This window comes from Nuphar pumila, chromosome 1 (genome assembly GCF_984573655.1).
Source record: "Nuphar pumila chromosome 1, dmNupPumi1.hap1.1, whole genome shotgun sequence".
NCBI classification, from domain to species: domain Eukaryota; kingdom Viridiplantae; phylum Streptophyta; class Magnoliopsida; order Nymphaeales; family Nymphaeaceae; genus Nuphar; species Nuphar pumila.
The window spans coordinates 36,780,342-36,807,789 of NC_143249.1; the positions used below are offsets into that span (position 1 = coordinate 36,780,342).

General features: G+C 36.3%; 1 protein-coding gene across 1 annotated transcript; it reads right to left on the reverse strand.

The window, feature by feature from the left end:
• Positions 1-1,831: 1,831 nt before the first annotated feature.
• Positions 1,832-23,051, reverse strand: LOC149848699 (peptidyl-prolyl cis-trans isomerase CYP18-2-like). Its single transcript, XM_090012222.1, has 6 exons — positions 22,932-23,051; positions 22,697-22,792; positions 22,528-22,582; positions 22,332-22,421; positions 18,161-18,245; positions 1,832-2,207 (listed from the first exon to the last, which is right to left on the reverse strand). The coding sequence occupies exons 1-6, from the start codon at positions 23,001-23,003 to the stop codon at positions 2,069-2,071; spliced, it is 537 nt and encodes a 178-aa protein (XP_089868348.1). The 5' UTR covers positions 23,004-23,051; the 3' UTR covers positions 1,832-2,068.
• Positions 23,052-27,448: the final 4,397 nt, after the last annotated feature.

Consider the following 27,448-nt stretch of genomic DNA (forward strand, 5'->3'; position numbering starts at 1 on the left):
CGCCTTTTTGAAATTTTTATAATGTATGGTGGTTTTCTCAAATTATGGTAAAAAGTTTAGGTGCCATTTTTTGAAAATTTCCCCCAACCAAAAAGTTAAAAACCGCCATGCAACCCTTAGTTTTGAAACCCACAAAAAGTTGCTTATTTATTATTAATTTATTGCAAGGAAGCAATAAAAGGCGCACCATTGGTACCAAGATATGAGGTGAGGGAAGATCAGGTGAAACGTGATTGCACACTTTTGGTGTGCTGCTGCGCAGAATCATCCTCCATCTACTGTTCACCACAGCTGACAGGCTGTATCCCAAACATGGAGGGTGGTCAGGTGCAGCAGCACACTAAAAGTATGCAATCACATTGCACCTGATCCCCCTCCTTGTTTAGGCCTATGCCACCAAAGCAACGGCTGGGATTGGTTAACCACTGGCCCATCCTAAGGCCAACATCCACCAACCGGCTCCCCTTGATCTCCTAACCATAGTTACAAATATCGGTATTGGCTATATCACAGCGTGGTTATTTCTCGTGATATTCTAGATTTAGTGAAAAATCTTAAAAAAACCACGTGGCTTAAAAAAATATAAAATATATAAAAATAACAAAAATAAGTAAGAAAATATAATGTTTAAACAATAAAACACATATATAAGTAAGAAGTAAAAAATGTAAAAAAAAGAAAAAAAACATATTTAATGTGTAAAAAAAAAATTTGACATTATCATGAGAATATCGCGATGTAATCAAATTGACAATATTTCACCTATAATATCATTCACTGAAAATACAACAATAATATCATGATATATTAAAAAGATCGCCGACATCTATCACTGTGCTCCCAACTCATCTAACGTGTGAAAACTCAATCACGTCAGCATTTTGAGCGGGGCCCACATTCTGTGGCCATGGGGCCAACAAAGTGCTGCCATGTGATTGGTTGGGAAGACATAGTGGATGAGTTAAGCGATTAATGGATCGCAGACATCCATCTGACAGCACAGTCTGGCATGATCAAGAACATTTATCATGAAGGGCTCAAATTATTGGACATTCTTGCTTGCTGACTGAATTCATCAATGGAGGGCAGATTAGGTGCAATGCGATTGCATACTTTGGGTGTGCTGCTGCACCTGATCACCCAACATCTTTGGTTGGGCCCCACAGACAGGCTGTATCCTAAAGATTGGTGGGTGATCAGGTGCAAAAGAATTAACTAAAAGCATGCAATCCCATTGCACCTGATCAACCAATCCTATTAAAGAGTTTTGGAGTCCGCAGCTGGCGAAGCATGGGGGCTCACAAACACACTCCCTTTGATCCCTTTTCCTCGAGAGCATATCAGGTGATCAGCCAAATCACGGTGGAAAGTGCTCTAACATCCCCAACGTCCATTAATCTCATCTAACCATCCCCAGCAGCCGACCTTAAGGGTGCTGATAACATCATCAGTTGGCAGTTATGATAGTGGCTGTTGATCACAACAATGGTCGGTAAGGATGTTAAAGCATTTTCCCACCCTGATTTGGTAGATCATATAATCTGCTCTGCTTTTTCAATAGGGTCCAAGTTCTAGCTACCAAAACCACGTGACCTATATGTCACAAATGCCACAAATATTTTGAAATTATCACACTTTTATCACGATAATTTCAAGAGGTCATACTACTGAAAAAGATGAAAAAATTCAAAATACCTCCTACTTCCAGAATATTACATTTTATAATTATACTAATTTGATAAATCAGTTTTTTGGTACTTTTATGCTATTTGTAACGTTATTATGCTTTTATAAATCTTTCATATGTAAAATATCAGGCAGTGCAAAATATGCTGAAATTTTTTGGACCGGATCATTGTTGTGAAGTATACGTACATAGTTGCTGAATCATTGTTGTGAAGTACTCATCAATGTCCACCTAATCTTTTTTTTCCCGACTAATACATTTTTTAAACAAGATATGTCCTTGTTGTAGGACCATAAGATGTAACTATTGCAAAGAAATTGCCCACAAGGGCTCTGTTCATCTGGTAGGGGTGACTTGTAAATGCACCAAGTTGACAAAACATCACGAGTTCAAAGCCCACGGGAGGTGTCCTTTGCCGTGAGGTCGAAGCTGGTTGCACTCTCCAGTGGGCAAGAGAAACCTCAAAGGTTTTACCAACAAGAGACCTGCTGATATTCGGTCCATGATGGTGGGCTTTTCCCTTGGCCATATAAAACTTAGTTGCATTATTATTGGGGATAGAGAAAAGGCAAGAGCTACATCTACTAATGGTATTCCAAAGAAGAACAGTGCAATCCTGAAAACAAAAATCCTACAAGCTCTCACACAAAACAAGTTTATGGAGTTTTTCTTTTTATATATGCTTGATTTTATAAGAATTGGCTCTTGGATCATCTAATTATGACAGGTAAGTAGGTTTTTTATAGTTTGAAAATCAACAGTCTAACATTTCCATAAAAATTTATGTCTCAAACTTTTTTTATCAGAAAAACACTATCCAAATGTCAATTCCTCACAAATGGACCATAAAGGACACATTTGCAAGGTCAGATTTGCAGAAAAAGTGCTGAAAGTGACAGTTTGTACCCAATTTTCATTTTTTATTACATTCCAAAGAATGGTTGACAAGGAGAACAAATAGCCATGACAAATAATCAAAGTGTGAAAGAATGAAACATTGTCACAATAACAAATGTCACATTAGAGTAGCCTTAACTAATAAAAGATTAGTAATTAATCAAAATCTGTACATGAACAATCAGTTTGACACAAAATAAGCATGTTATAGACCATATCATAGTTACCAGGAAACAAAATGGATATAAGAAGCGATGCGTGAAGCAGAAAGTAGTATGAAATGGGAAGCGAGATGCGGTTATGAAGCAATTATGCAAGTGCATGAAAAATGAAGGAAACACATAGAACACAATATGAAGAGCACGCGAATGCAAATAAGAAATGACATGAACACAAATACAAAACGATATAAAACCAACATGAAAGCTTTTTATAAAAAAAATATATAATTTTCTAATATAAAAAATGTAAGAAGGAAAAAGTTAGCGAAACTTGACAAGAAATAAAAAGAAACCTTTAACTGAAAGGAAAGGATGCGGACTTTCCACTAAAAGGAATCGAGTTTCTCATATTTTGGAAGCAGGTTGCCCAAAGCTTCTCCTCCTTTCAGGAAGCGAGAAGTTTCTCCTTTTTGAAGCGAGTTTCTCCATGTTGCAAGAAGCTTTTGGTAACTATGGACCAATTCATGCTATAAAACCTTATTAGAAATGGGGTTGTCAACTATGGTTATGGATCCAAAATTTAAGGCCTCATTTGTTGCTCGGGAAAGGAAGCCATTTTTGCATGAGAATGGCTGCCTGAAACAAACAGCTCCCTGGATAAATGTGGCACCAACGTACTACCTATGTGACAGTGCATTTGGTTGACCCACGTTTTCCTGGTGGCTCCTCATTTTGTGTGAAATGTCTTTCTCACAAGGGAGTTGTGGGGAAGATATTTCATATGAAAGTTTCCAAACCATGTACTCCTTCATGCAAGAGGGGGGTTCCCGCATGAGCACTGGAACAAATGGGTCTTAAAATTTGGTTCAAAATATGAAAACCTCAAACTAAAAAAAAAGTAGAGGGCCCGTTTGGATAAACCAAATTATTCGGATAAACAAGATATTAGAAAATTAAAATTCTAGGCCTTTTATTTTCTGGTGTTTGGTGATTAAAATGGGATAAATAAAATTCGGATAGCCTAAAAATCATGAAAAATAACAATTCCAACTAGTAGCTGGAATTATAAAAACTGGAAAATTTTCTAGAAAGTTTTATCCCAAAATGTGGTCACCTTCGGCCCAACATTCCTCATTGTGCATTGCCTTTGTGTGTGTGTTCCAGACTACTCTAGTCTTGCCTTCTCTTCTCTAGCTCCCCTACTCAGAACGTTTTCCTCTGCACCATCATTCGAGCTCGTACCAACTCTACCGATCATGCCCTTCTACAATTCAATGGTCTGTGCCGGTGTCATGGTCTGTGCCGGTGTTGAGCCCAACAATCACAAGTTCTCCTTCCTCCAAATGCATCAGAGAGATGTATCATGAAACTCGATATGCAGTTGGTACTCACAAAATAGGTGTTTCGATGGGGCAGGTGGGGTGCCTAATGAGATTGCAGTGGTTACCATGTTGGCGATTTGTTTAAATGTTTTAAGCTCTGTTGTGACAATTTGGAATGCAATTGTGGATATGTGTGCAAGATGCGGGGATTTAGAATCTGCATACCAAATGTTTGATGAAATGCGTCAGAAACAAAGTTTGTGGAATGCTATTATTTTAGGCGCCTCTTAAAAATTGTGTTGTAATTGAGATTAAGACGTTTGGAAGCATGTTGGATGAACCATGGCAAGTCTTCTTCCATTACCTGCGCAATTGATCTCCTTAGGCAAGTACTGTCAGAAAACGATGAGAGAGGAGAGAGAGGCTCTGATGGCTACAGAAGAAAAAACCCAATAGGGTTTGCGGTTTTTGCTTTACATTAAGTATACACATGTACAAAAATTAGGATACGAAAATATCCATTACATAATATACTAAAATTATAACATGCCATTAATGAGCATGTGTTTAAATAAATAAAATGAATTGGGTCTGGATCCTGAGTTCCAGGCCTAATCGTAAATGACGTTTTTTCAACCTCCCTCAAGTTGTACATGGTTTTGAACCATGAACAACTTGCCTTTTAACATCCAAAATCTATCCTTGATAAGTCCTTTTGTAAACAAGTCAGCAACTTGATCAGCAGTCTGAACGTATTCTGGTTTAATTTTCTTTTCTTTGACCTTCTGGCTTACAAAATGTTGATCAATTTCAATATGCTTAGCACGACTGTGGTATATAGGATTGAATGACATGTTGATAGCACTTTGATTGTCACACAAGAGAATGCTTTTAGAAATCCATTCTCCTACTTCTGTCAACAGGTGTCTGATCCATGTTATTTCGGCTATAACAACTGCCATTGATCTATATTCAGCTTTTGTGCTCAACCTGGCTATGGCCTTTTGTTTCCTACTGCTCTAGGAGACAAGATTTAAGCCAATGAAAACACAGTATCCTGAGACTGACCGACGCTCATCTGGATCTCCTGCCCAATCTGCATCTGTGTAAGAAGTTCATGTTATGTGATGGTCATGCATACTCTTTCTCTACAGAAGACCATCTCCAATAGTTTCCTTCAAATATCGAAGAATGCGTTTAACAACTTTCATATGCCCAATATGTGGTTCATATATGAATTGAGATACCTGATTGAGAGAATAGACAATGTCAGGCCGAGTGAAGGTAAGATACTGAAGCATTCCTACTATCCTGTGATATCCTGTAGGGTCCTCATACAAATCTCCATCTTGGGAACTGAGTTTCTGATGAAGTACACTGGGTGTGCTTAGAGGCTTGCAATCTGTCATACCTGCCTTGCTAAGAACATCAACGGTATACTTATGTTGAGTAAGTGTTATGCCTTCAGGAGTCCTGTCAACTTCTACTCCAAGAAAGTATCGCAACTTATCAAGATCTTTCATCTTGAATCTATGGTTCAGAAGGTCTTTAACCTGTTCAATATGTTCATTAGAGTTACCTGTAATGATAATGTTATCAACATATATCAATAACATGGAAACTATATCTTTACATTTGAATATGAAAAGAGAATGGTCAAGAAGAGACCACCTAAAGGCATATTTTTCTACTTCAAGCGAAAAACTGTCAAACCAAGATCGAGATGCCTGCTTTAGACCATATATAGCTCTCTTTAACCTGCACACATATTCTTTAGAGTTCCCTTCTGCATACGCAGTGGGTTGCTCCATGTATACTTCTTCCTTCAAAGTTCTATATAGAAACACATTTTTCACATCCAGTTGGCTGAGAGTCTACTGATGCTCAACAGCCAATGATAGTATGATGCAGATAGAGACCATTTTCACGACTAGACTGAAGGTCTCATCATAGTCTTGTCCTTGCTCCTGTGTAAAGCCTTTGGCAACCAGCCTAGCCTTGTATCACTCGATAGTACCATCTGGCTTATACTTTATCTTGTACACCCACTTTGACCCAACTACATTTCGATTGTGTGGTCTGGGAACAATATCCCAAGTGTCACATTCATGAATAGCCTCCATTTTTTCGTTCATGGCTTCAATCCATCTCTTAGAATTTATTGCTTGATAAAATGTTGTGGGTTGATCTTCCTTGACCAAATAGGCTAAGAAGAGTTGAAAAACCATCGTGAAGTTCTCATAACTAACCCACCTATCAATTGGATGTTGAACAGGTGATTGAATGGAAACAGAATGAGAATTCTGCTCCTGATTAAAGTTGATAGGTATCTCCTTCTCACGTCTAGAGTAAACAATGTCTTTATACCTTTCAAGGGCCGACAGTGGTTCAAAAATCACACTTTCCTAAGTTCATTGCGCAACAGTAGATACGTTTCCCTCATCTCTTTGATTACATTAAAAAAACAAACATCATCAATACTAGAAAAGAGATATGAGTTCAACCAAAGATGATAAACTTCAATTTCTGGAGGAGTGTTAGCATTATGACCAAAATTTGATTCGCCAAACACAACATTTCTAAATATTTTGATGCGCTTGCTCACGGGATCATAGCATCTGTAGCCTTTGTAATCATCAGTGTACCCAACAAATCTGCACTTTAAGGCCTTATCCTGAAACTTGTGCCGCATTGAACTGTCAACATGAACATAACATACACATCCGAATACACGCAAATCGTGATAGTTTGGATGCACACCACGCAAAGAGAAATAGGGTGATTTGTTTTCCAAGATGTTCATGGGCAATCGATTTATGACATAGACTGTTGTATGAAAAACCTTTGTCCAGAAGGTAACTGAAAGATTACTATCATGCACCATGCTCATTGTACTCTCGATAATATGGCGATGCTTCCGTTCAACAATCCCATTCTGTTGAGGTGTATAAGGGCAAGACACCTGCCTACTTATCCCATTTGTCTGGAAGAAACTAATAAAGTCATTTGAAGAGAATTCACCCCCTCCATCACATTGAAAACAAATGATATTCTCAGAGAATTGATTTTGAACAAAGGAATGAAAATTCTGAAATAACTTGAAGGTTTCAAATTTACTTTTCATAAAAAAGATCCATGTATATCGAGAATAGCTGTCAACAAAAATGAGATAATATCTAGTGTCAGACATTGAAGGAACTGGAGTCGGACCCCAAACATTAGAACATATAATTTCAAATGGTCTTGAAGATCTTTTATTAATGGAATGAAATGGAAGAACATGACTCTTACACTAAAGACAACTAGAACATTTTTTATTATCGACACTTAAATTCAGACTTGACTTGGGAATAAGACTATTTGAAACAAACTTATCAATAAAGCGATTACTACAATGACCCAGACAACCATGCCAAAGATTTGGCTCAATACATTCAGAAAGATTAAAAACACTGTTAGGAGGAACTGAAGATGATGATGTGAGCTTCAAGATGGAGTCAACAAGCTGAACACGAGAGAAAGGATTCTCTTGAAACACATACATATTCTCTTGACGTTTTCCTTCAGCGAACGTTTCCCTCGTGTGAAGGTCCTTAACACAAACAAAAAAAGGAGTAAACTCAACTGAAGCATTAATGTCATCTACAAGCTTATGTAATGAAATGGTGGTCTTCAACAAATGCACGAATAACTCACAAACAAGTGTCTATTGGAGACACTACAAGCATGACCCTTGAAAGGGTATAAAAGGAAGAACACTTGAAAAATAAATAATACTTTATTCATGAACAAAATGCTTAAGAAGCATAGTAATTTACATTGAAGGGGTTCACCCCTATATATACAAAAAAGTGGAAGAGAGAGGAGAGCTCATTTTGAGCTCTCCAAAAGAGACGTTGGACTGTAGTCCAACGTCTCTTATTATAGCTGTTGGACTACAGTCCAACAACATTTATTATAGCTATTGGACTACAGTCCAACAGCTATTTGCACTGGATCAAATATCTAGTTTCTATTGAACTAGATGCTAAAAAAGAAAATAAAGAAAAATAGAAAAAGAAAATAATAAAAAAAATATAGTAATATTAAATAATATATATATATATATTACAGTTTACATTTTAACACTCCCCCTCAAACTTACGGTACAATGAGCGAAAGTTTGTCTAAGAGGAAGTGAAATCTGGGAGCAACGAGAGGCTTGATGAAGAAGTCTGCTAATTGATATTCTGATGTAACATATGGCAGATCAATGGTTCCATGTAAGAATTCCTCTCTGACATAGTGACAGTCCATCTCAATGTGTTTAGTGCGCTCATGGAATGTCCGGTTGCTTGTAATGTAGATCACACTTTTGTTGTCACAGCACATCTTTGAAGCTTGTGTTGCTTTAACTCCCATATCCGCTAGCAATCGTCTGAGCCAAACAACCTCCATAGTGGTGGTTGCCATGACTCTGTATTCAGCTTCGGTGGAGGAAAGAGAGACTTTCTGCTGCTTCTTGCACCTCCACGAAATTAAGGCTTCACCTAGGAACACATAAAAACCAGTAGTTGAATGTCTATTATTGGGATCACCTCCACAGTCAGCATCAGTATATGCAATTAAATTTAATGAAGATGAAGCAGACAAGAAGAGTCCTCGTGAAAAAGAGGATTTTAAGTATCTAATAATACGCAAAATTGCTCCCATATGCACGGAGGTGGGAGCATGCCGAAACTGACTGGCTGTATGAACCACATGAGTTATATCTGACCTAGTAATGGAAAGATAAGAAAGAGCTCCAACAAGCTGTCTATAAGGAGTATGATCATCAAAAAGTTCTCTATCATCAATTTTCATTTTAACATTGACAACTTCTGAAGTGTCTACTTTCTTATCATCTGTAATTTCAGACCTGGAAACGCTATCAAGAGCAAATTTAGATTGAGATATCAAATACCCCTAAGGGGAATAAGCAACTTCAATGCCTAAAAAACATCTTAATAAACCTAAGTCAGTCATTTCAAAGTGAGTTTTAAGAAGAGATTTGATATTTGCAACTCCCTGTTTGTCGCCTCCGATGATGATCATATCGTCCACATAGAGAAGAAGAATAATGATGCCTGCATCAGATTTCTTAACAAACAAAGCAGTGTCAGTTAAACAAGGTTGAAAACCAATATCAAGCATAACATGACTAAATCGGTCATACCAGGCTTTTGGAGCCTGTTTAAGACCATAAAGAGCTTTTTCTAGACGAAGAGCTTTACCCTTAGGGATACTAATACCAGGTAGGGCTTCCATGTATACTTCTTCAACGAGATTCCCATTTAGGAAAGCATTTTTGACATCTAATTGAAAGATAGGCCATGTTCTAATGGAGGCCAAGGCTATTAAAGTTCTAACAGTGGTCATACGTGCCACAAGAGCAAATGTTTCTTCATAATCGATGTCATACTCTTGGGCATATCCTTTTGCTACTAAACGGGCCTTATATCTTTCCAGGGTCCCATCACTTTTGGTTTTGACTTTGTATACCCACCTACAGCCTATAGGTTTCTTACCTGGAAGGATATCTTGGATCGTCCAAGTATTGGCCTTTTCTAGTGCATCCAATTCTATTTTCATGACTTCTATCCATTCTATATGATTTTTGGCTTGAGAATAGGATGATGGTTCAACATATGATTGTATTAATGTAATGGCGGCCCTATACGTGGGTGAAAAAGATTCATAAGACAAATTTTTCTGGAGGTCTAGAGATTCTAGACGTTCTTCTAGGTGAGACTTCAGAGTATTTTTGTAATGCACATGGAAGATTTTGCTCTCAACGTCTTGAATATTGTAGACTAACATCCCTATGGATTTGCTCTTCATTATCATCATTTTCAACAACAATAGGACTTTGATCATTGTCAAGGTCACATCCAACATCACATTCATTGGATTTTGAAGTTGGATCAATTAAAAACGAGTATTCAGTGACATCCTTGGATTTTTCAAATTCAAAGAAGCTTTCTTTTTCCAAAAAAAAAACATTTCTTGACACATAATTTGTCATTTTGAAAATCGAAACACCTGTAGCCTTTTTTATTATCAGCATATCCTAAAAAGGCACATGAGATTGCACGAGGAGAGAGTTTGTCATTTTTGTTGGTGAAAACAAAACATTTGCATCAAAAGACTCTTAATCTAGAATAATCTGGAGTTAAATTAACAAGCTTTTCTATTGGAGTTGTATTCTTTAATGAGGAAGATGGCATCCTATTAATGAGGTAGGTGACAGTTAGGACCGCTTCAGCCCAAAAACTTTTTGGAACTTGATTTGCAATTAGCAATGTCCTAGTAGTTTCCATAATGTGCCGATGTTTGCGTTCGGCTAGGCCATTCTGCTGTGGAGTGTGTGGACATGATCTTTGATGTGTAATACCATGTAAATTGAGATAGTCTTTGAATTCGTTGGACATAAACTCTCCCCCTGAATCAGTGCGAAAAATGGAAATATCATTTTGAAACTTATTTTTAACCATTTTATGAAATATTTGGAAGTTAGCAAAGACATCAGATTTATGTTTAAGAAAATAAATCCAAGTATGTCTAAAAAAGTCATCAACAAAAATGACATAATATGTATAACCACCTTTGGAAATAACTGGTGCGGGGCCCCAAACATCCGAATGTATTAACTCAAGTGGTCGTGAGGAAACAAAAGTTCTACTAAGAAATGGTAACCTTTTCATTTTGCCAAGAATGTAGTCTTTAAAAGAAAAATTTTCAAAATTACAAATTTTTTCTAAACTTGAAAAATATTGAATTTTAGATATATGAGGATGGCCCAGTCTTTTGTGCCATAAATCCAATTCTAATTTCTGAATCTTATAACAAAATGCATTCTTGGGTAATTCCAAAAAGTCCATGTAATAGAGTCCTCCTTCTCTATGACCTTCCACAATCAGCTTCCCTGACTGGTGATCCTGTACCCAACAAGCATGAGAAGAGAAGGATATATTACATCCATAATCAGATATTTGCGAGACAGATAAGAGATTCAAATTAAGTTTATGGATATATCTAACTTCTGGGATAATTTTTTTTTTTTGGATTTTTGAAGATTTTCAAAACATCCTATTCATTTTACTTCAAGAGATGTGCCATCGGCTGTAAAAACCTTTGACACACTTGAGTTATTTTTAAGACATTCGGATAAACTATTAACATTTGAGGTCATGTGAAAAGAAGCACCAGAATCTAAAAGCCAAGGAAAGTTACCTGGACCGGAGAAAGATGCAACTGCCGCTCCAGTTGAGGCTTCGGTTGAGGAGGATACCCCTTTAAGAAGAGGTTGAAGGATTTCCATCAGTTGAGCCATAGACACAGGTGCATCTTGATCTTTTGACTCGGATTCAACAGATACAACTCTTTTTTCTTCTCTTCTTTTTAACTTTGGACATTGAGGCCTATAGTGCCCCGGTTCATGACAATGATGACAAATAACTTTTCTTTTATCAAAATCGCCGTTTTGCCTTCCAAAATGAGGTGACTTGTAAGTACGAGTATGATTCCCCGGTCTAGATACAGCTAAAACTGAGTCATCATCAACTTTTAGAGTACTTTTTCTAAGTCTATTTTCTTCCATAGTGAGCTCTTCTATAGTATCAACAATAGAAGGAATTTTTCCATGATGTAATAGGGCCGATTTGGTGGATTCAAACTCCGGCCTTAGACCATTCACAAATTGATAGAAATGTTCCATATCGAGTTGCTTTTGGCGAAGCTCGATATCTTCGGCACAATGTCATTTGGGCTCAAGAAGAGCCAACTCTTCCCAAAGTTCGGACAACTCATTATAATATTCTCGAATAGTTTTATCTTTTTGAGTCATTGTCCGAACTTTGTCTTGTAAATTGCATACATGTGCAACATCTTTAAGGGAATACATGTTTTTGAGGTATTCCCAAGCCTTATCGGCATGCTAAAACTTAGCTAGACTAGAGCATTTTTTAATGTCTATGCTATTGATGAACCATGACATAATTTTTGCATGCCCTATCCTCCACTCTTTTCATTTCTTTTCATAAGTGGCTAACGCCTTACTCTTCTCTTCTTCCATTAGAGAAACCTCTTTATCACCCTCTTTCTTGGTAAGAGATAGTTTAGGTTCCAAATCAGAACCATCCACTATACCCCATAAACCTTTTTCCCAAATGTGGTGCTTCATAATCGAAGCCCACATTACATAGTTAGTATCATTTAGCTTCATAGGAATGATGATGATCTTATCATTGTCATCCATCTTTTACAAGGGTAAGAGAGGAATAAATAGGAGGAGAGAGAGAAAGAAAAATAAAAAGAAAAGAAAAAGAGTAGACAAGGGAATAATAGAGGATACAAAACCAAAAATTTTTGTAGCACAAGTTCGCCTTTCTTCAAACAAATCTTCTTGAGCCAAGAACAAGGTGATGAAACACCTTTTGTAAATGTGGCACAGAAATCGAGACGGAAGCACTTCAAGATCTAAGGATTTCATAGCTCTGATACCATGTAATGAAATGGTGGTCTTCAACAAATGCACGAATAACTCACAAACAAGTGTCTATTGGAGACACTACAAGCATGACCCTTGAAAGGGTATAAAAGGAAGAACACTTGAAAAAATAAATAATACTTTATTCATGAACAAAATGCTTAAGAAGCATAGTAATTTACATTGAAGGGGTTCACCCCTATATATACAAAAAAGTGGAAGAGAGAGGAGAGCTCATTTTGAGCTCTCCAAAAGAGACGTTGGACTGTAGTCCAACGTCTCTTATTATAGTTGTTGGACTACAGTCCAACAACATTTATTATAGTTGTTGGACTACAGTCCAACAACTATTTGCACAATCAAGTTCCAACAGGAACTTGACTGGATCAAATATCTAGTTTCTATTAAACTAGATGCTAAAAAAGAAAATAAAGAAAAATAGAAAAAGAAAATAATAAAAGAAAATATAATAATATTAAATAATATATATATATATATATATATATATATATATATATATATATTACAGTTTACATTTTAACAAGATACAAAAACAATATTTTTCTTGATATTAGGAGCATGAATGACATTTGAAAGAGCAAGAGAAGAGGTGGACATAGGAATTACAAAATTTTCAATGTGCGAAATATGGTGGTGAGACCCATATCCAGTGACTATATTATTTCTACCAACATAAAGAACAAGATTTAGAAACTTACCAGCATCACCAATGACATGAGTGGTTGCACCAGAATCAACATACCAAGTGCCTTGATCATTCTGTTTGATATTCAATTCAGTCAAGGCAGTTCATTGACTTCTCCACTATTCTTCAATGTATCTGTTTCATTTCTTATCTCCAATTGATTTTCTTTATTTTACGGGTTAAACCAACAATTTGCCTTTATGTGCTCCCCTTTTGTTGCAGAGAAAGCAGGTAGGTATTGTTCTTTGCTTTTGCAGATTATGAGGCATACTGGAAGTAGGTAATATTCCACGAGTTCCTTGTCCATTTCGCTCTTGACCTCCCCTTTCTCGAGATTCATACCTGCCACGCCTCGACCATAGTTAACTCCTGTGGCAAGAACATCGTGTACTCCAATGGGATTGTGATTACCTTCAGATAATCCTTTCAAAGTCATCTCATATTATAAGAGCTTAACACGAAGATCTTCAAATGTAGGTAAGTCTGGCAAACACAGCCCGCTCAAAGTTTGTTACACTATATCTTTGTCACTGTCCGCGCAACCCACAATAGCCAATTGATCTGTGATAGTTTTCATTTTGTTTAAATACTACATGACAGTCATGGAGTCCTTTCTCAACATTTGAAACTCTTTCGTTAAAAATAAGACTCTAGCCTGAGAAACTTGAGAATACGTCTGAACAAGGCGATGCCATAACTGCATAGCTATGCAGTCATCTAGAATTGCCACAAGCACCTCCTGTGACAGGGTGGAAGTGATGTAAGCAACCAAAGCCTGATCTCGCTTCATCTAGGATATATATTCTGGATTTCTGACAAAAGTAATGGAAGTGTCACCCTCCCCAGTCTTGCCATCTTGTGATATGAACTCTGGAAGAACAGAAACAAAGTCATCTAGATGTTCACAAAGGTCCTGACTTCTTATGAATGGGATGATTTGTCTTTTCCAGGTGAGAAAATTGGAGTTCAGTTTTTCAGATACAAGTTCGCTAAGAAAGTTGGAAGAAAGGCCAGATTGAGAAGCAAAAAAAGAATTCATAGGCGATTGAAGGCGAAAGCAAGACAAAATGAGAAACAAGACTGGAGTAGAACAAAGGAAGTAAAAGAGCAACAAATAAAATTCAGAAATAAAAGTCAGAACCAGAGAACTCGACTGCCTTTTTTTTTAGCAGACCAACCCGAGACAGAAACCGAGGTTATGCAGTAAAGTGATCTGAATAAAGACCAACCAATCAATGAAATGCAAAACAGAAACACGTTATTTGAATGTAACGTGTTTTTCTTTTCGAAAAATGTAAAGAGGAATAAAAAATAAGGAAACCCGAAAAGAAAAGGGATCTGATATTTTACTCAGATCTAAATCTGACCTTATTTTTCTGAAGAAAATGAGGAACAATATGGACATGATGTGAAAAGAAAATGAAATCACGTCAAACACTATGAGATTAGATGTGAAAAGAATAAGTAGGATAACGAGTAAGAAATAGATGCAGATTCAGATTTTAGATATAGAAAGAGATTAGATGCAGATTTTAGAAGTAGAGATGCAAATTTTAGAAATAGAAAAAATATGTAGAAAAGAAAGAGAATGTGTTGACTGGAAAGGGATATTCTGCAGAATATGTTGGCTTAGAGATTTAAGAGATTCAGAAAGAGTAAGAAAAAAGAAAAATACCTTGGAAGAAGATGTTGGAGAGGATCACTGCTCTGATACCATGTCAGAAAACAACAAGAGAGCAGAGAGAAGCTTTGATGGCTATAGAAGAAAAAACCAAATAGGGCCTGCGGTTTTTGCTTTACATTAAGTATACACATGTACCGAAATTAGGGTATGAAAATACCCATTACATAATATACTAAAATTACAACATGCCATTAATGAGCATGTGTTTAAATAAATAAAATGAATTGGGTCTGGATCCTGAGATCTAGGATCAGCCGTAAATGACGACATCTTTTCAAGTACATGGCATCATGTAATGGAATACCATGATATTGTGTTATACCATGCAGTATGGACTAGAATCAACAATTAATCTGTTCAAAAGTATGAAAAATGATGGCAAAACACCTGGGTGGAGGGTGAAGATATTCTATAATTTCAAATAAATGGCCAAATGGAAAAAATTAATCTGGTGCCACTTTTAGATTTTTGAAGTGCATCCAAACCATAGTCACCTATATCATTCAAGGTATTATCTCAGTGAAGATATTTCTCGGAGAGATTTTCAAAAGTTGAAAAATCTCATAAAAATATCAGGAGTTTAAAAAATTGAAAAAAATATAAATAACAATAAAAAGATAAGAAAATAATAAGTTTTGCATTATTTTTCTTCCAAAAAATATAAAGAAACATGTTTTAAAGGTTTTAAAATATAAAAAAACAAAAAATAGGAAATGAAAATTAAAAAAAAAGGTTTTTCCAAAAAATATCCTGATATTATCGTGATATTTTGAAAATAAATATCACAAGATATTCCCTTTAATATCAACTACCTTAAAATATTGGTATTTCTCGTGATATTTTCAAAATATCGCCGATATTGGTGACATTGATCCAAACACTACTTATTTTCCATATTTTAAAAAAAAACAAAGTTTTAAAAATTCAAAAAGACCAAAAAACTTGAAAAATTAAATTTCTAGATTTGTATCCAAACATGCCCTTATGGGCAGGACGCATTTGTGATCCATAAGACAACTTCTCCAAGAAGCATCAAATATGCAAGTGCAATTTCAAAAAAATAAAAAAAGCAGTTGCAACTAATCACTTCATGTGCAACATGGGATATTTCAACATCTTTAACTGATTTTCCATGTATCAATGTTCATTTCATTGATCTAGGTTTTAAAATATCAAAGGCATAAACAAGACCAAAGTACCAGTTGCTTATCTGAAATTGATGAACATCAAACTTCAATAAAACCAAACAGCACTTTTCTTTCAATAATCTTGGAAAATGTCACCTCTTAACATTTTCTTAAAAGTCGTTTATACTCAGATTTGGTAGGATATATGGATACAAAGGTTGCACATAGCAGCTGCCAAGGTCACTTGATCAGATCAATCTTTCACAGTGGTTCTCAAAAATTTTAACAGTTGCTATTGAGGCACAAATTAGAGCCTTCTACAGGATCAGATGCTATACACACAATATGTAAGAATTTACTATAGAAATAATAAGCACCACAAAGAAATAATGAGTAGCTTCTCAATGAAAACATTTTTGTTTTATGAACAAGTCCTTAGATAGTGTAAGCTCCCGATCTTTCTTCTTTTAAAGTTCATAGCATACCGTAATCGTCAAACCCTCTGTTGATACTTCATATACCGTTCAGATTTAGTGTTCAGTAAGCCATAAGTTGTTGATATAGAAGATTCATCTCAATCATGTCAGCTTGAGATGACTTCACATAACATAGGCTTATTCATAGTAATTCTAAACAAAGTTTGAGAATCATATATTACAAAAATACAAAAATGCAGTTGCAATCATCTCAAGCATGAAACGTAAATTCAAGGTCTGTATCAATTCCGAAATCTTCTTCAAACTACTTACTGAAGTTGACATGTAATCCTATAATTTTAAGAGAATTTTTGAAAAATAATAGAAGCACAAGATAAATGCTATTAGATTCTTCACATGCCTCTAATAACAAGGGCTCTCTTTCCTATCCAATAGTAGATAGAGAAGGAAACATGGTATGGTTTTAACATCTTGCATCAACAATGAGAAATGAAAATACATGAATGGTCATAAGAGGAAAGCCCCGAAGTAGGAGAATACTGCAAGAGGATCTATGAACAATAAAATTGCCGAGAAAAATCTTCCCATGACTTTCCCAAAAAGTTGAATATTTTATTGATGGATAAGTATGTATACAACACATTTCATATCCTCATTATTAATAAAGTTTCCATGTCAATAATGAGGATATGAAATGTGTTGTATACATATCTGCATTACGACTTATCCATCAATAAAATATTCAAGTTGTCACGATATTTTTTCTCCGCGTCTTCCTGACTCGTGCGGAGAGGGAGATTGACGAGTTGTCTCGGTCGTGCAGCATGCAGCACGTAACTTGCCTTAGGCTTGGAGCTACGTAAGCCTAGCGAAAGCGAGATCAGAGTCGTGCATATCCTATGCACGCTTAGCATAGCGGAATATCGAAAGCGAGAGAGTCAAATGGGTCAATAAAGTGGGCCAATGTCAATTGTCAGTGTGAAGAGCCTTCAAGCCTACAAGAGACGGGGGTGTCGCCTTCCTATGACGAGTGCACAAGCAATCAAGGGTCGATATAGCCAGCTACACGTACGAATAATCATCACGGACCTTAGAGTAAGCATCAAGTTACAAAAATGCACCGAAGGAGGGGTATATTGCATTTTGGCACCTGCAGGCCCCGGGAACCCTCTGCTACGATGGAGAAGACCTTTCGCCTCTCAGCCTAAGACAGTTGCTAGTTTGACGTAGTGAAACTCCCTAGCCAAGAGAAATTATCGTCGCTCGACAAGAACTCGTTGAGCCCCTCGCAAGGGTGCGAGGTTGGGCGGCAAGGCGAGTGGCTAGAGCGGGCCCCACGCATGCCCGCTGATGCCCATGGAGAATTTTCATACTTGTGAGCACCCCCGTGCACTCTGATGTGCTACTATTGATTTCTAGATGGACTTTAAATCTTCATTGCACTTAGTAGATCCCATTGTCTTCTAAAGAACTTGAATCCAGACACGGTTAACTCAATGTCAAGTCATGAACTAAGCATTCTTAAATGCAATAAAAACAAAAAACATTCAAATAGAGAATTATTTATGGTTTGCGATTTTATAGATGATAAAATAAATAAGGCTAGTGAAAGTGGAATGACTGAATGACATACCTATCATTTTTATCTGTCTGAACACTTCCAAGTCGTTTGACGATTTCCATCCCTTTATAAACCCTGCCAAAAATTGTATGTTTTCCTGCAGAATATACAAGCTTGCATGATGGAAATAGAAGAATGTTGTTGCGCACATTTAAAATGGAATTCCTATCCATTTTCTAGAATAGAAGAGTAAACAACATGGATAGTAAAATGAACAGCACAAGCAGCACACACAAAGATCATGTATAGGTCTAAACTTATGCATGTATGTATATGAATGTGTATGCATCATAGTCACAAATATAGGTATCGGCTATATCTCGGCGATGTATAATATCGAGATATTATCGGTTTTCTAATAAATCTCAAGAAAATCTCAAAATTTTAAAAATGAAATAAAAATAGAAAAAAAATAAGAAAAAATAAATGTAAAGTTCCCTTTCCTCTTCCTTCCTCTTTTTTTTCTTCCTTTCCTTTTCTTTCTTTCTGTTTTTCCTTCCTTCCCTTCTTCTTTCTTTTCTTTCTTCTTTTCTTCCTTCCCTTCCTTTTTCTTCCTTCTTTTCCTCTTTTCTTTCTTCCTTTCCTCCTCTTTCTTCTTTCTTTCCTCTTTTTTTGTCTTCCTACCCTTTTCTTTTTTTCTTTTTTTTATCTTCCCTTCCTTTCTTCTTTTTTTCCTTCTTTTCTTCCTTCCTTCTTTCCTTTCCTCTTTCTTTCCTTCCTTCCTCTTCTTTCTTTCCCTGTTACGGTTCTAGTTGGGTTGCAGCAGCGATAATATCGCGATATATTTAAGTTGTCGATATTTTGAAAATATTGTGACATTTTGCCGTTAATATCGTTTGTTCAATTTCTAGCATTCATATTGCGATATTTTCAAAATATCGGCCATATCTATGAATATGGTATGCATATAAGCTAGATCATAGTATATAACAAGAAGATGAATGAGAAAGTCCTTTATATGGCAAGAAAAACAAGTTTTTATGGATATGGTTACATGCTCAAAAACCTGCAAGTCAAGTGTATCATTTATAGAAAAGTTATGCAATCTTATGCACCACATTATAATGTAATATTACTTAAAACCCTTCTTCGTAGTAGTTTCTACCAAGGTTGTCCACATCATATCGATACATATCGTTATTATATAGAAAAACGATATGATACGGATCCGTATCGTACGATACGAGTGTGGTGCACTTAAAAAGGGCAAAAAAATAATTTTTTTCATTTTGGGGTTTTAAAGACTTCTTGAGGGCCGACTCCCTCATTTGTTTAGAGACCATTACAGAGGTATCCACGCACCCTAAGACTCGTGAAAGTGATTTAGGGGGCTAATCCATGCGCAAAGAAAAGGACTTTTGCGATTTCATCAAATTTCCACCATTTTTTCACTCAAGGAAATGGGTTAAGGTAAAAAAAAACTATTTTTTGTTTCTTATTGAATTTTTTTGGGGAAAGATGGCATCAAATGATCCGGCATGGCAATGGAGCACTTGAATAATTAGTGAAAACCAATTGAAAATCGAGGACAATTATTGTTATACTGTTATTTCGGGTGGTATCTCTCGGTTTAAGCATCATTTAACTGGGACACATCTAAATGTTGCAGCCTGCACTTCAAGGAGGAGAAGAAGAAGATGAACAAAAAAAAGATAATGATTATTGATGGTATACTTCTTAAAAACTTGGTTATATATAGTAATTTGTAATTGCGAACTATTCATAAACTTGGTTTTTTTGTTTTTTGATGAATCTTGTGGTATGTTCTTAATTGAATATATTACTATTTTGCAATGTACTTGTGGGATTTGATGATTGATTATGTGTTATGTAGCTCATAGAGACATAAATGCTTCACATGGGATTTTATGGTTGCATTTTTTGCATTTCATCATTGTTTTATGTGTTATGATTTTTTAGATTTTTTGATAATTTTTTCTGATTTTTTACGATTTTAAAGTTTTTTTTCAAAAATTATGATTTTTTACGATACAATACAATTATCTTATTTTGGGCCCGAATGATAAGGGTTACGATACGATACATACAACCTTGGTTGCTACCATGACTTATTACTTTTTCTGTACTTTACAAATAAGAATATCCAAAACTGATCAATTACCAAAAGTAAATAACGATTCTTTTTAGACCATGTTGATGTCTCCAAACTTTGTTCACCTTTAGAGAGAAAAGGCACATGAACAGAATATCAACAATCTAATATTGAACTGATTACGTCTTTTTATTATTAAACATGCTAAACAGCAAGAAAAAGTCTATGTCAAATGAGCATTGCTTGCCATTGACAAGCAATAACTTATGAAGCCACGTATCTGAGAACTTCAAAATTCCCAACATACCTGCACCAATGCAGATGCAGCTGGGTGGTTATACAGGATATTGCTGGGTATTGCCATATATATTACCAATTAGCAGCCACAGTTGTCTAATATTGCACATATGCACCAACCCCCATGCCTCATGGCTTAAAAGACACTTAAGTTTGCACACAAGTCATACATCTGGGTGTGCAAGTTTCAACCCACAAAGAAACTGAAAACTTTGAGAGTTTACCAGTTTCTACCATTGTATTCTTATACCCAAATGTTCTCCTAGCTTTTGAAAAACTTGCACCTTTTATAATAAACATAATTTCAAAATTTTCACCTTTGAGATTTGTCACAAGCTCCATTGTTTCATTCTTTTTAATTTAATCAAATTCATGCCATTAACGTCTACATCTCCGTTCATATTTTCCCCATTGAAGACTAAAAGAAAAGAAGTGGAATTAAAAAATTTCATGAATATCTTCAGTGATAGGCCGAGCCAAGAAGTAAAATACTTCAATGATGGAAGCCAAGAACATGGAACTTGCTACAGAAAAATCTTCAGAAGATTATCCTGAAAATTCTCACTATCTTATTGGTTTTGCAAAGTATTCACTGGTGTTCCAGTCACTATTAATTCTATGTTGATCTGCTACAAAATGCTAAGGTGAAACAACATCCGCATTGGAAGTCCAACACAAACAGTCGTTGAAAGTATCACCCTGTGGAACTTTCTAAGGTCAACATCAATAAATTCCTTGAATGAATATTATAAAGCACAAGTTATCAAGGTAAATATGTTCTGTTCATTACAGTGTTTGAAGAGCTGCCTATGCTCCAAACAAGTAATAGCTTTGGGTGTAGCCCACAGTCATTCTAACTAAAACAGCCAAAACTACTGAAGTGGCAGCACTTGCTGTCACAGGCATGCCTCCCTGCCAGCATACTGACAGCATTACATACAATTTGAACAATTCCCTGGCCCCATAAAATCAGAATGCAGCTCAAAATAGTTCTCACCCTCGTTCTGCAACAATGTTCCCAACGAAAGATGTTAAGAGTTTGAAGTTCAAAGACTTCCTACTATACCTATAGTTCTAGCAGTTCAACTTGATTCCACACTTGTGTGTGCGTGTGTTTATTTATATGCATGTTTTGCTTTGTGTAATCAGACTATAAAATTGCATGATGTGCTGCAATACATCAATTCTAAATGATTGCTTTTTGCTTTGTAGAAGATGTTAAAATATCACTGCTCTAATTCGTGTTTTCTTTCCATGGAGACCTTTTAGTAGCATGATCCTCTTATTGATGCAAAAGAACATGCTCTAGCTCTCCATATATATTCTTGTCAAATGATCATGGTGGACATTTAGGTACCTCTCAATCTACCATGTCCCACCCATTGGATATGCATAAGTGGGCAAAGTCTTGTGCTTGCAAGAAAGCCCTCGATGGCATTACTACAGAAACTATCAGTGGGCGATTCATATATTTAACCATGCTAAGTTCTATAAATGTAACTACCAACTTGCAAGCTCCTCTAGAAAAACCACTTCTTCTTGAACTGGTAATTCTTCTATCTATAAACTAGTTCTGTTGGACAAGTATGCTGTGTATAACATTTCTTCCAAGAACCACCTTACTTGCCTCAGCACATTGCTAACATAAAACTAACACGCCACCGAATCTAAAATTTTCCCAAACTCAATGATACCAAAACAATCCATTTACAGCAATCCACTTCTCCATGAATCGTGGTATTTGAATTGGGCAAAATTTGATGAACATGGCGCCGAAGAAAATTGGTGCAAATAATAAAAAATTTGATAAGCGGGGAAGAGAACAGATGTTACCATCCAACCAAGGGAGGAGTGCCAAAGTTATGAAGAACTGGCTCCCGTTCGTATTGGGACCCGCGTTTGCCATCGACAGAATCCCAGCCCCTGTGTGTTTCAACTCGCTCCGTATCTCATCTTCAAACTTCGGCCTTACCACAAAAGAAAAAAATAAACAAATGAGAGAGAGAGAGAGGGAGGGAGAGACGCTCACCCGTAGATGGATCCTCCACCGCGGCCGTCGGATCCCCACATTGGACCACGAAGTTCTGAACCAAATAGAAACATTCACCAACCAAAACCAAGATTAGAGAGAGAAGTTCTGAACCAAATAGGAGCATTCACCAACCAAAACCAAGATTAGAGAGAGAGAGAGAGGGTGCCTTGATGATGCGGTAGAACTCGACGTTGTTGTAGTAGCCACGCCTCGACAACTCCATGAAATTCCTGCACGTCTTCGTTGCGTGCTTGTGATACATCTGTTTTCAAAGCATTATCATCGGCCATTAGCTCTCTCTCTCTCTCTCTTCAGACCACACACACCCCATTTTTCAAATCAATGGAACAACATCAGAAACTTAGAGAGAGAGAGAGAGAGAGAGAGAGAGACAGACAGACCTCGACCGTGATCGGACCCATGGAGGTCTCCAGAACGACCTGAGGAGCTTCTTCGCCATCACCCGACGACATCCTTTCCTCCCTCTCTCTCTCAAACGAACGAGATCCTTGGCATGACCAAAACCATTGTTTTAACTTTTACCCAGTTAGACTTCTCCTGTCCAAGCCTACCATGGGCCCGTTCTAGGGATGTAAACGGTTCAGGTCGGATGTGGTTGATACCAGATTAGATATTCAGATTAGATTCGAACGGTGAAAGCATACCAAATCTGATTTTTTTCATGTAATTGAATCTAAATATTCAGGGCGATGGTTACCCATGTGGTGAGGAGGGTCCTGTGTCAAGCTGAAGGCTCAGGTTTGAATCCCACTAGCGCATAGAGGCTGCATTGCTTTATCATTGTTGGGGGCAGATAAGGTTGAGTGGTCCTGTCCTCAACCCTGAGTTTTACCTAGCAAGGAGGCAGGCTCATTAAGTGACTTAGTTTTCGGTGAAGGTTTTTTTATCATAAATAAAATAAAATATTTGTCGGATTTAATATTTTTTTTGAATAATTCAAAGAAAACACCTCTCCTCTTCATCAATAACCAACTGCACATTGACTAACCTTCGGTTGGTAAAACCCCTACAATGATAAAGCAATGCAGCCTCTGAAAAGTACAATCAGCTTCGACCTTACTGCAAAGGACACCACCCGTGGGTTTTGAACTTGTAATGTCCCATCAGCTTGGTGACATTCACAAGTGGTCACAGGTGAGTGGGAACCTTGTGGGCGAAACTAAAAGCATATTTGCTTCTTATTACAATCAACAATAGTTTCTGCCAAATGGAGTTTGATTCAGTAGATATCATATGAAATTCAATCAGTTGGCATCTAGTCAGTCCTAACGTTCATAATGTGTCTTGCAAAGAACTATTTCAAAGTGGTTTAACCAACCATTGGCATTAAAAGGCTTAGGTTTGGTCCTAGCTTGATGAGAAACTTGCCTTAGCGACCTATTACATGGGCGTCCCGGTGTAAGCAGCTCGGTTTTGTACAATAGGTAAAAACATGCTTTTGATATTTACACGGAGAAACTACCCCCCAGGATAAGAGATCTATTAGTGATGGTCCTACTGCCGTACTTAGTCATTGTGCAATATCTAAAAAATTTTAATTATGAAATTGAAAAATAAAAAATTGAGAAATCCAATCGAAACTGGAGCGATACAAACTCTAGAGAATCGATCTATACTGGATTCGGATCGACAGAAAACCAAGAAAACCTATTTAATCAAAAGCAGGTTTGATCAAGATCCAAATACCCAAAGCCCAAAGGAACATTACCAAAGAAAGAAAGGAGGCAAGGATATAATGAAAAAGAATATATAAAAAAAAATAACAAAAAAGTGGAGGGGCAGGCTGGGGTTTTCCCATAGAGAGGACCCCTACCCAATAGTCTGTTGCCACATGATAGCCCTTCTCTCTCTCTTATATTTTCCCTTTCCATGGGAGGGTGTTGTGTGTTCTCTCCCTAAGATGCACTGTTTGCTACTGTGCGTGTTCGGGTGTCTGAATGAGCGCCACATATATAAGCATGTGGGGCTTGTATCCCCGTGTGTATCGGCATCACTTAGCATCAGAGTTTGGTGTGGTTGCAAAGACTTAAGTGCCCTTTCTCGCTATTCTCGCCATGAAACGATGGTTCGAGAAAATGATAAGAATATCCTCTATTCAGAAAAGGGGGGATAATCTTAACTTTTCAAAAAGTCCAAACGTTTCATTTTTTCCCTAAACAGTAAACTCCTATGCTGCCAGCGAATCACCCTTTAAGGACACACCATCTGCTGTAACAGAAGCTCCCTTTGATGATGCACCATTTACCGTCGTCTGCTGTCATTGGAGCACCCTTTGTTGTCGTCTCGATTCCAGGTTCTCGCCTTGGTTTTTAGCTTGTGTTACAACACATTGTCGCCTTCTCATTCCTGCCTTATGTTACAAGGTATTCTCGGATTCGTTCCTACCTCGTGGATATAACTATAAATCGATCGACTGGTTCGATAATTGGTGGGCATCATAGGGGCATTTGTCGGCCATCTCTTTTACAGTCTTCTCTTGTTTTTTGTTTTCGTTAGGCAGTATGGAAAAAAACAATGACCAACAAATATTCTAACAAGTGTCATTAAGGCATCGTGACTACCTTTCCATGTCATCATGCTATTGTTGAAGAACGTATGTCATCGTGAGTGCCATTAAGGCGTTGTTTTGTTATTGCAGGTGGATCTTGTCTTTTCGACGGTTAAAAAATTAAAGATATTTGTAAGATGCTGGGACCTGTTGACAAGAATGCTTGGTTACAAATGCGAGGAAGGGCCTCTACCTCATCTGGTATCGTCCATTCACTCAATATATGCAATGTATCACAAATCACGGTTGTAGTAACATACTACCGATTTGTGAGATATTGGTTTGTTTGTTAATATTAATTTGTAAGCTATTATGCTGAATTTTTGTATCGATTTGTAATATATTTTGTGATATGTATATCGATTTATAAGATAGTATGTATTTTATAGTATCAATTTGTAAGTTATTATGCTGAATTGCTGTATCAATTTATAATATATTATGCGATATGTATATCGATTTGTAAGATATTGTGTGTTTTCTAGTATCGATTTGTAAGATATTTGTAGAAAGAATTTTAAAAAGTGTGTGTGCGAAAATACATTGTTGCGCGCTTGCAGTGGTGATTTTCGTATTCAAATCGCTGCTTATTTAGCGATTTCTATTGAAATCGCTTCACAGCGTCATAAATATAATTAAATCGTTGTCAAATGAATCACTATCATCAACACACATATACGATAAATCGTTTATTTTATTGGCATGGTAAATAACAACTCGATGCATAGTATAAGCAAATAACAAATCATTGTTGCTTTTATATTGTAATTCATTCAATCATTTCTTTGACTTGCTTAACCTTATCGGTATCCGTTGTTACATGTATATTGAATAAATCGTAGTAAACTAGATGCGACAACGATTTTCACTAATGGCATAAGCACTGAACAACGACAATTTACCTGTGGTATCAAAATTGTATCTCTGTAGGCTAGATGAGACAACAATTTATAAATGTGAAAGATACATATTATAACGATTTATACATGTGAATGATACATTATTAAACAAAATTCACATGCGATTTCTGTGTTCTATAGCTCACTTTTGAATTAAACTTAGTCTGTCATGAAACAAAATAATATAAGACACTACATTAAGTTTCACAAGAAATGCAAGCATCCTTCAAACATTGATTACATACCAAAAGACTTATAAAACTGAAGCTATCGTACTAGAACAGCTGGTCGGGCGGATAACGATATGTCATTGTTTGTCTCTATGAACGATATCGATATGTAATATCGCGATTTACTCATATCGGTTTGCAACTGTTACTTAAATCGATTTGTAAATCGCTATAGAATATATTGTTGACATAGATAAAGCCCGTAAAAGCAAATCGCGATAGAACAAATCACTTCCGCTTTATGTCTGTGGCTGTACATGTCGTGATCAGACACTTCCTTTATGAAAAACAATTCATGGTCTATTATAGAAAGAATTATATAATCATAAAATGTTACGTTATATAATGAATTTTAATTGGTTGCAAGCCAATCAGTGTCAAGCAAATCGCGATAGCACGTAGCCTTCATACGTATAAATCATAATTTTCACTGTAAATCATTGTGTAAATCACGATATGAATACTGTAAAAGCAAATCATAATTTCTATTGTACACAACGCTAATCGCTTTTACAATTTTTATTAACGAAGGATGAACATTATAATGATTTGTTTATAAGAGAACCAATATACCATGAAATAAGGGGTGATGACGTGTATAGGGTTGTTGTATTGCTTTGAATATACATGGCGAAATCATATATAGTTTATTTCAAACAAATATGCATATGTTAACATACATACCCATGGCATAAGTAAATATACAACTGATAGTAGCTTCATACATACAAAATTACTGATAGTGTTTCCTTTTGCAAATTCATCTTGCAGTCGGTTGATGTTATTTTAGAGCCCTTTGTAGAGTTTTCAGACTCCTTTTTTTTATGAATGTTCCACTGACATTAGCAAAATATTTAATAAATAATATTGCAAATCCTTTCTACATTATACAACACAAATCAAATATACGCCATAAAAGAGATAAATTTTGAAGAAACTCGTCATGAGGTTTAGTCAAAGCCCGTAAAAACAAATCGCGATAGGATAAATCTTTTCTGCTTTATGTTTGTGGTTATATATGTTTTGATCAGACACTTCATCTATGAAAAATAATTCCCAATCTGTTATAGAAAGAATTATATAATCATAGAATGTTACATTACATAATGAATTATAATTGGTTGCAAGCCAATCAGTATCAAGCAAATTGTGATAGCACGTAGCCTTCATACGTACAAATCGTTTCAACCTTTTATCAATTATTGTGTAAATCGCGACAA